The 9940-nt window shown below is 65.1% G+C and overlaps 1 protein-coding gene across 1 annotated transcript; it reads right to left on the reverse strand.

Annotated features, from left to right (window-relative positions):
- Positions 1 to 814: 814 nt before the first annotated feature.
- On the reverse strand, positions 815 to 7805 carry BLVRB (biliverdin reductase B). Its single transcript, XM_054009816.1, has 5 exons — positions 7658 to 7805; positions 3456 to 3617; positions 3012 to 3101; positions 1710 to 1841; positions 815 to 1411 (listed from the first exon to the last, which is right to left on the reverse strand). The coding sequence occupies exons 1-5, from the start codon at positions 7737 to 7739 to the stop codon at positions 1248 to 1250; spliced, it is 630 nt and encodes a 209-aa protein (XP_053865791.1). The 5' UTR covers positions 7740 to 7805; the 3' UTR covers positions 815 to 1247.
- Positions 7806 to 9940: the final 2135 nt, after the last annotated feature.

Below are 9940 nucleotides of genomic sequence, written 5' to 3' on the forward strand. Positions count from 1 at the left end.
AGTGCTTTGAGATCCCGGGCGGAAAGGTGCTCGGAGCGTGACGTGACGATGCTGCCCTGCAGCCGGGAGGGAGGGGGGAAGCGCTCTGCAGGTCGGGGTGCCCACTGTCCCATATTCTCCCTGCAGCCGTGGGGGGGGGGAGCGCTCTGCAGGCGGGGGGGGGGAGGGAGCGCTCTGCAGGCGGGGGTGACTACGATCCCATGTTCTCCCTGCAGCCGTGGGGGGGGAGGGAGCGCTCTGCAGGTGGGGGGGGGAGGGAGCGCTCTGCAGGTCGGGGTGCCCACTGTCCCATATTCTCCCTGCAGCTGGGGTGGGGGGAGCGCTCTGCAGGCAGGGGGGGGGGAGGGAGCGCTCTGCAGGCGGGGGGGGGGAGGGAGCGCTCTGCAGCCGTGGGGGGGGGAGCGCTCTGCAGCCAGGGCGGGGGAGGGAGCGCTCTGCAGGCGGGGGTGCCCACTGTCCCATGTTCTCCCTGCAGCCGTGGGGGGGGGGCGCTCTGCAGGCAGGGGTGCCCACGATCCCATATTCTCCCTGCAGCTGGGGTGGGGGGAGCGCTCTGCAGGCGGGGGGGGGAGGGAGCGCTCTGCAGCCGTGGGGGGGGAGCGCTCTGCAGGCGGGGGTGCCCACTGTCCCATGTTCTCCATTGTAGTTTTAATCTCTGCATCCGGTGCACTGGCTGTTCCCGCTCATCAGAGCCTTTGTTAAAGCTCCGTTGCAATCTAGTGGCCAGGAGTCGCACAGGCTAATCCCGCAGTGACCCCCAGGAAGAACACGCACGCTGGGAGCTGGCTGCTCAGAGATGAGAGACCCGCGAGAGTCAGTCTGAGAAAATAGGAAATCTTTACTCATCCCCGCGCGGTAGGTGGGTGGAAGCTCCTGCTGCCAGCGAGAAGCACACCACAGCGGATATCAAAGGCAGCCCAAGGCCTGGGCTCGGCAGCGAGGGGTCGCCAGGGGGTTAGGGCAGCTCCCCGGCCGGGGTTGAGCGCCACGAACTGACCTGCGGAAAGACGCTGGGGAGCTGGAGGCTGAATGTTCTCTCCCGCCACAGGCCGTGGAGGACAGAACTGAATTCAGCCCCGATGCAGGGCCCAGCCAGCCCCACTTGCGCTGCGGTAGCGGCTAGGAGCTGGGCTGAGCCCCCCGGATCCGGAGCAGGCGGCGAGGTTGCGGGAAAGTGGCAGTCGGCGGCTGGATCCAAGCAGCAGGGGCAGCGCGGGTCGGGGGGTTCCCGGCAGGGGCCGGCGCCCTCACACCTTGGGGTAGTTCCTGGAGAGATAGACGCTCTGCCCGTCGTACTCCGAGGTGGTGAGGCATTTCAGGAAGAAGTGGCCGAGGTCGTGCTTGGAGATGACCCGGGCGCCGCCGGACGTGTTCACCGTCACCGTGTAGTCCCCGGTCAGCGGCTGGTCATCTGGCGGGCAGGGAGGGAGGGACGGCTTGGGACGTAGCCGGCACTGAGGGTCACCGGCCCCTCTTCCTCCCATGCCAGCCCCCTGCTCGGCCAGCGAACCTGCCCAGGGGGTGTGTGCATGACATGGGGCCCCGCTCCGAGTCACCCACCCACACAGGCCTGCGCCCAGCCCTCCAACTGGGAGGGGGTATCCTGCCCCACCCGCTGCCCCCCGTGAACCCAGAGGGGGAGCCCACCCGGCCCCTCTCTCCCAGGTACTGGCAGAGAGAGCTGGTCCCAGCCAGAGCCCCCTACCCACCGGCGATGTGGGGCGGCATGACAGAGACGCAGTCCAGCCCCGACTCCTGCAAGATCTGGTGCATGCGGATGTGATCCTCCGTCACCGGCAGGAGCTTGGGTGGCACCTTCTTCAGGTCCCACATCAGGAAAGCTACAGGGGGTAGGGGGGGGCATGAGGGGAGAGTCAGAACAAGGGAGGAAGGACAGTGGCGGCAAAGCCCGGACTCCTGGGTATTATCCCAGCTCTGGGAGGGGAGTGGGGGCTAGTGGTTAGAGTGGGGGGGGGGCTGGGAGCCCAGACTCCTGGGTTCTATCCCAGCTCTGGGAGGGGAGTGGGGGCTAGTGGTTAGAGCAGGGGAATTGTGAGCCAGGACTCCTGGGTTCTCTCCCCATCTCCCACTGACTCTGTGTGACTTGGGCAAGTCCTTTCGTCCCCCAGCTGAGAGGTGGGCTCGTCCTGGGGGATGCGAGGAGAAAGCCGCTAGTGATGGTGCTGTGCCCGCGGAGGCTGTCGTTTTCGCTCAGGGAGGCGGGGGGATCCATTAAGGTGGGGACGGAAGGAGCCTGCAAGGCCTGTCAGATGGTAGCGTAGCTGCACCCGGCCCCACGGCCCTCACGTGGGTAACCCCGGACTCTCTGGCGTCACACGCGAGGACGCTGCCGGGTGGCCCTGTGGCCAGGTTACCGCAAGGGGCTTGTTTTTCCCGGTGTGGGGCAGCACCAAGGCCCCCAGGACAGCAGGGAGCGAAGGGGCGGACATGGTCCTGAACCCGAGGCAAAGGGGTTAGGAACCCGCGGGAGCAGGCGCCCCCTTGGCAGGGGAGGAACGGCCAGGAAGAGAACCCTCCCAAAGATGCATGAGGCATCGCTGCATGGCAGGGACAGGCCAGGCCCGTGCCCCCAGGCGGTGCCGGCAAAGAGGGAGACGCCGATAACCCCCCACCCCAGGGTGCTCTGACGGCCGCGGCTGCTCGGCTCCCTCTGGGGTCTCTCCCCCGGCGCTAGGCCGGAGGGCTTGGAACGGCGCTCGCTGAGCCAATTCCAACAGGTTTCTCCTAAGAGTTCTCCCACCTGACCCGTCCTTTGGCACAAGAACCTGGCAAACGGGAGCCGCTAACGGGGGGAGGAGCTGAAACAGAAACACCGTCAATCGCTCGGGCACAGGAGCAGGGTCCCTCCGGGCCCAAAAGCTGCATGTCTGGTGGAAGGAGTGAGCCGGAATCCGGCCCCCGCTGGCCGGCCACATAGCCCAGGGAAACGCGGGCAGGGGCACGCACCCAGCCGGTGCCCCAAAGCTCAGGGCGGGGGCCGGTGGACTCACCCGACAGGCACACAACCACCTTCCGGATCCCGTGGGCCTTCATGGCCGTCACTATGTTCCTGGTGCCCTCGGACATCATGGTGGTGGGGCCTGGATGGGAGAGCAGATGGGTCAGGGGGGCTCCAGGGATGGGGGGGCAGTGCCAAGGGTAGGGGGATTTGTTGGGCGTGGGGGCTGTGTGGGATGGGGCAGGGGGAGCTTTGGGAGGGTGCAGGGGGTGGGTCAGAGGGTGCAGGGCAGGAGGAGTGGGGAGCGCGGGGGCTGAGGGAGGGGCCCCAGGGGGCAGAAATGTGGAGCATGGGGGCCGGGGGAGGAGTGGAGAGTGCAGGGGCTGAGGGAGGGGCCCCAGGGGGCAGGAGCAAGGGGGCCGAGGGAGGGGCCCCGGGAGGAGTGGGGAGCGCAGGGGCCGAGGGAGGGGCCCCAGTCCCTGGGGGCGCATCATACTCAGGTCGTTGCGGGTGCCCAGGATGATGATGACGGCGTCCTGCCCCTGAATCGCCCTGTCCACGTCCGACGGGTTCAGCACGTTGCCCACCACGACCCGCGCCGGCTTGTGCTCCGGGGGCAGCCGCGCCGGGTCCCGCACCAGCACCGTCACCTGGTACCCTGCCAGCAGGAGAGACAGCGAGTGGGTGTGCGCGGGGGGAGCCAGAGGGAGGGGGGGTCTAGAGGTGAGAGCCAGGACTCCTGGGTTCTCTTTCCGGCTCTGATACTCACTGTGTGGCCTCAGCCTTGTCACGTCCCCGTGCCTCAGTTTCCCCTGGCTATTCACAGGGAACAACGCCTTTGGCACCAATCTCTTGGCAGTTTGCAAAGTGCCAGGAGTTGTTGTCAGTCTCTGGCTGGGTAGTGGGACCCCTCTGGTGTGGGAGCTTCGGCCAGAGACCCAGCAGCCCCCGCTGCCCCATGGTCACGCTGCTCTGCGCAGGGCGTACCTCGCACCTGCAGCACCTGCTCCGAGCCAGCAGAGGGGAGCTCGAGCCCCCTGCGTCCCCCCCAGAGGTGCCAGGCCAGTCCTGGGGCGTGGGCTGAACAGCTGGTGGGCGGGGTGCCCGGCGGGTGGCAGGCGTGGGGCCGCCCTGGGTGGGGGGAGTGTGACTAGGTTGTGCAGGTTGGGGCTGGAAGGAGGTCGGTACATTGAGAACCCCCCTGTCCTACCGAGAGTCCCCGTCACCAGGGTCTCTGTGCCCCACTCCGCTGATCGGGGCGTGGCTGGGGCCGTTCCCTGCCCCCCCGGGGCCCATAGGAGGCAGAGCGAGGGTTAGAACAGCCCTGAGGCTGCTCTACCTGACCCCCGAAGCCAGGCAGGGCCCAGGATATGGGGCAGCAAAGGGGCTTTAACCCCCCATCCCTGGCCCCCGCGGAGGAGCAGAGAGCCAGGCCTGGGGCCAGCAGGAACAGGCTGTGCTCCCCTCCCACCGCACCCGGCCATGGGGCGGTGAGTCAGCACCGTGGGGAGCGTGACTCAGCAGGATCAGGGAGCTCGGCCTTATTGGGGCGTGTGAGCTGCGGGGCCGGACGGACCCTCCCTCGCTGGCAGCTCTGACATGGAGGTTGAGTCTCTCTGGGTCCGTGTGACACCAGTGCACAGCGGGTGTGAGACGCCAGTGCACACCGAGTGTGAAACGCATGTGACACCAGCACACACCGGGTGTGAGACGCTGCCAGGCACTTGGCGCGTGTGACACCAGAGCACAGTGGGTGTGAAACGCGTGTGACACCAGTGCACAGCGGGTGTGAGACGCTGCCCAGCACTCAGCGTGGGCGGGAACAATCGGGCGAGGTGCCGGCCAGCAGGAGTTGGACCCCAGGCGCCGTGTGGGGGGTGGGGGGAGAGGGGCTTTCCCAGGACCCCGTCTAACCATCCTGGCACTGAGCAAAGCCGTTCACATCCAGCCCTCAGGGCAGCTTTGAATGCTGCTGCATTTGCCCTCGTGGTGCGAGGGGGGGTGTCTCTGGGGGGCTGAGTTTGCACTAACGGTGATTCTCCCAGGAGCTGGCGCTGACTGGAGTCCTGCCAGGCAGGGCACCTGGTGGCTGACGGGCAGCGTGGCCTAGTGGGTCAGGCCCTATGCTAGGACTCAGAAGACCTGGGTTCTAGCTCCAGTTCTGCCACAGGCCTTCCTCCCCCTCCTGTGTCCCCTTCTGCACTTTACACAGCAGGTGCTGCCTCTCATTGTGTGTCGGGGCCCCGATCTCGGCCGGGGTCTGGGCGGCACCTGGCACAACGAGGCCTGATCTCGGCCGGGGTCTGGGCGGCACCTGGCACAACGAGGCCTGATCTCGGCTGGGGTCTGGGTGGCGCCCGGACCGACGGGGCCTCGATCTCGGCCGGGGTCTGGGCGGCGCCTGCAGTATAAACAGTTTTGTTGGGTTAATACTACCCCGGGTCTTGCACAGCACTTCCCATTCGTTGACAGCTCTACAAAGCTGACGGAGGCTCCGCGCTGAGGAAGTGAGACTCGGGGGGGACCTGCCCAAGTCCCGAGCCGGTCGCAGGCGGAGCGGGGAAGAGAACCCAGGCATCCGGACTGGCTCTCCCCCACTAGGTGGCATTTCACACACAGTCCTGGTGTGGATCTCAATGCATCCAGCATGTGTGCAAAGGACTACTGCCCGCTCAACTCTAGGATTTAACCCCGTGTGTCTGTGGCACGGCACCGCCTGGGGATTGAGGGCAAAGCCCGGCCATCCCAGGGACAGAGCCAGTGCTGGCCCCACTGATTGCAGCCTCAGGGAGCTTTAGGCCAGAAGGGACCCCACCCCATCTGCCCTTGTGCTAACACAAGGTGGAGGGTCGCACCCAGCCCGAGCTGCTGGCCGCACGGGAGGGGGCTGTTGAAAGAGACGCTCGGGCTGGATCTGCAGGCACTGGCTGCGTGCTGGGGTCCCCCATCTCCCAGCCTGTTTGCTCCAGCGCTTGGGTACCAATCTGCACCTTATTTCTAGCCTGAATTTATTCGCTGCAGGGTCCAGCTGCCGTGTCTCCTTCCTCACTTAGCTGGGCAGTTCTGTGGGGCAGGGCTCGTCTGTTGTGGTCTGTACAGCGCCCGGCACCGCAGGGTCCGGCTCCAGGACTGGGGCTCCCCGGTGCTGCCGTAATACGCCTAACAGCTCTGCCTTTGTCTCCTGGAGTCTCTGCTCTCCGAGGTCCAGTCCCCTCTCAACCTTCACGGCAGCAGCGTTTTCCTGGGGTTCTTGGCCCCACCGCTGGCTCCTTGGGACGTACCTCACTCATGGTTCACCCAGCGCTGATCCTGCACCGCTTGGGGTGGGGCTCAGGGACCCACGGCACGGCATTTGGGTGGCTCGTGCGGCGGCCACGCCAGGGCCGATCGCTCAATGCACCAGGCTCGTGCCGGTGCCAAGACGGGGACGGAGGCAAGTGCAGCCTCTGGGAGTGAGGGAAGCGTCCCCTCCCTGCGCCTAGGTCTGTGCTGGGGACTGGTGGCCCTCTGCGAAATCTGCCACCAAGTCAGGCCACTGGTAGTGTTCAACCTCCCAGAGAAAACCCAGGCTCCGGTTCAGAGCCCCTTTCATCAGAGGAACCGCAAAGTGCTCCTCACTGCCGGCTCAGCACCACCCTCCCCATCCCGCAGCTGGGGAAACTGAGTCACGCAGTGACGGGTGTGTCCTTTCTGCACAGTCAGCGGCAGAGCTGAGCCTAGCTCACAGCCACCAGGCCCTCACCCTGCGAGCCTTTCGAGTGCCTGCAGCACCAGGACAGTCTACACCAGCGACAGGTTTGTGGCCGCCCCAGCCCTTTCCGCTGGGTCTGTTCAGCTGTTTCTGGCCCCTGGCAGCCCAGATACTAACACCCCATCTTATCTCTCCGGCTCACATGTGCCTTCCCCACCCAGAGACCGAGAAGTCACGTAGAGCCTGAAGGACTGGAAGCACCTACCCATGCCCAGAATGTAGGGCCTGTGGGAGAACTGCTCTTACATGTACTGTGGTAGCACCTGGCCCAGATCAGGGACCCATGGGGCCGGGCGCTGCCCAGACCCCGACCGAGATCAGGGACCCATGGGGCCGAGCGCTGCCCAGACCCCAGCCGAGATCAGGGCCCCGTCGCGCCGGGCGCTGCCCAGACCGCAGCCGAGATCAGGCCCCGTCGCACCGGGCGCCGCCCAGACCCCAGCTGAGATCAGGCCCCGTCGCGCCGGGCGCAGCCCAGACCCCAGCTGAGATCAGGGCCCCGTCGCGCCGGGCGCTGCCCAGACCCCAGCCGAGATCAGGGCCCCGTCGCGCCGGGCGCAGCCCAGACCCCAACCAAGATCAGGGCCCCGTGGTGCCGGGCACTGCCCAGACCCCAACCGAGATCAGGGCCCCGTCGTGCCGGGCGCAGCCCAGACCCCAGCTGAGATCAGGCCCCGTCGCGCCGGGCGCAGCCCAGACCCAGCCGGGGCAGCCCCTGCCCCGAAACGCCCCCAGTCGGGGGAGCCGGGGGGAGGATCCGTTCCCGACTGTCAGAGGGGGAAGTGGCCCCCAGCAGAGACCCGGGGAGTGAGGGACGGAGGCAGGATCTGAACCGGCAGCAGGTCGCTCCCTGGGGTCTCCAGCCCTTGTCTGTGCCCGGGCCCCGGGGCGCCTCTGCCCCGCCCCGGCGGCGGGCTCCGGCCGGGGGGTCCCCGCGCCCCTCTTACCCGCCTGCAGCGCTTGCGCCAGGGTGGCCAGGCCGGTCATGCCGGTGGCCCCGAAAATGACAATGTTCTTGCAGGCTGCCATGCTGGGCTCTCCCGGCTCCCGGCTCCCCGTGCGGGAAACTCCCTCCCGCCCGCAGCTCCACCCCGGGGGCCGGGCCGAGCCAGCCCGCAGCCCCCAGCCCTGCCCCGGGCCGGGCCGGCCCCATGGCGAGCTCCCCGCGCCTGGCCCTGGGCTCCGGAGACCAGCTCTGCCCCGCACCAAAGCCACAGGCTTCGGCTGCCTGGGGCGGGGCGCTGGACCCCGCACCCGGGGCCTTTCCCTGCATTGCCCGGTGCCCGCGGAGACTCCCGCCAGGCAAACCACCGGCTGGGAGCTGCCCTGCCTGCGTGTGCCCAGCCCCCGGGCTCGGAGCCCCCCAGCGCAAAGAGGGGGCGCCCCGTGGCCGTCCGAGCCGGTGCCAAGTGCAAACGGAGCTCAGGACCGGAGCCCGCCTGGGTCATCGAGTCCGGCCCTCGCCACGGTGTCCTGTCACGGTCCTGGGACGGTCAGAGCAGCGGCCTGTCCAGCCCGGCGCCCTGTCTCTGACAGCAGCCGGTGCCAGGTGCCCAGAGGGAATGAACAGAACAGGGCAGCTATCGAGTGATCCGTCCCCGGGCCTCCAGTCCCAGCTTCCGGCCATCACAGATCTCGGGACACCGGGAGCGTGGGGCTGTATCCCTCAGCAACCTGGCTAATCGCCACTGATGGACCCATCCTCCAGGAGCTCATCTCACTCTTCTTTTAACCCAGTTAGACTTTTGGCTTTCCCAATATCCCCTGGCAAGGAGTTCCACCGGTTAATCGTGCGTTGTGTGAAGAAGTACTTCCTTCTGTTTGTTTTAAACCTGCTGCCTGTTAATTGTCATTGGGTGGCCCCTAGTTCTTGTCCTTATGAGGAGCAAATAACACTTCCCTATTCACTTTCTCCACACCTGTCATGATTTTATTGACCTCTATCATATCCCCCCCTTAGCCATCTCTTTTCCAAGATGAACAGTCCCAGTCTGATTAATCTCTCCTCACACGGCAGCCGTTCCATGCCCCTGATCATTGTTGTTGCCCTTTTCTGAACCTTTTCTAATTCCAATACATCTATTTTGAGATGGGGCGACCACATCTGCACGCTGTATTCCCAGGGCCGGTGCAAGGATATTTTGCACCCTAGGCGAAACTTCCGCCTTGCGCCCTCCCGCCTTTCCCTTCCCCTCCCCTCCCCCCGGAGCATAAATTAACATGCAAAATCATATTTCATGCAATATTAATGTTGCAATCTTAAAATATACAAAGACCATGACATTCATAACATAAGGTTTCAGAAAAAAATAATTCATCTCATTTTAAATTACTTTTTAGTGAGAAGGAAAAAATCAGTTTGGGTTTTTCCTGAAAAAAAAAAAAAAAATACTGACCAGCAAATGATAATTCCAGAATGTACCAATCTTATAATCGAGAAGTTAAATAATGAATTGCCCAAAGAGTGACCCCAAATACCACGTCAGCAAGTGACCATCTCACAATGGGAAATGTACTAGTCATTTTTCTTGACTTTGATTTCCACCCTCCTTTAGTGCCTTAGAGCAATGCGATTTCTCCACCCCTCAGCTGGGCCCTGGTGCTGCAGACATGCTCGGCAAGGACAGGAAATTCACTCTCCTGTCTAAACTAAAGCAGGCGCTCAAGCATTTGCAGGATCAGGGCTTTAGTGGCTCGTCCGTATACTGAGAATTAAACAGCAGAACAAAAGCACCCCAGGGGACAGCCAGTGCCAGGGTGATGGAGGCTGCAGAGCACCCGAGGGAGCCAGGCTGAGGAGCCAGACATGCCACCAGCACCCCCCACACACGTGTCAAGTCCGACCCGAGCGGTTGGAGCTCAGCCAGCTCCCTCTGCAGCGTCTTTCCGTCTCCCAAAGCCCAGGCCCCCCTTCCCTCCGGCTCCCTGCCGAGACCCAGCCCCGGCCTCCAGTGCGCCATGCCAGGATTCCTGGGGCGCGAGTGAGCGAGTGCCCCGCCCTGACCTGGCCTGGGCGCGGACCGAGATGCCCACAGCAGGACAAGCCTCCTCTAGTCTCCCGAATCCAGCCAGCCCGGCCTGCCTGGCCACGGGGGGAGGAACCTGCTGTCTCCTCCCCCTGCCCCACACGCTACGCGCCGAGCAGAGCGGAAGTGGCAGTGGGCGGGGGTGAGAGGTGAGCGGCAGCCACTTTTTGGTGCCCCCAAATCTTGGCACCCTAGGTGGCCGGC

This window comes from Malaclemys terrapin, chromosome 20 (assembly GCF_027887155.1).
Source record: "Malaclemys terrapin pileata isolate rMalTer1 chromosome 20, rMalTer1.hap1, whole genome shotgun sequence".
NCBI lineage: Eukaryota > Metazoa > Chordata > Testudines > Emydidae > Malaclemys > Malaclemys terrapin.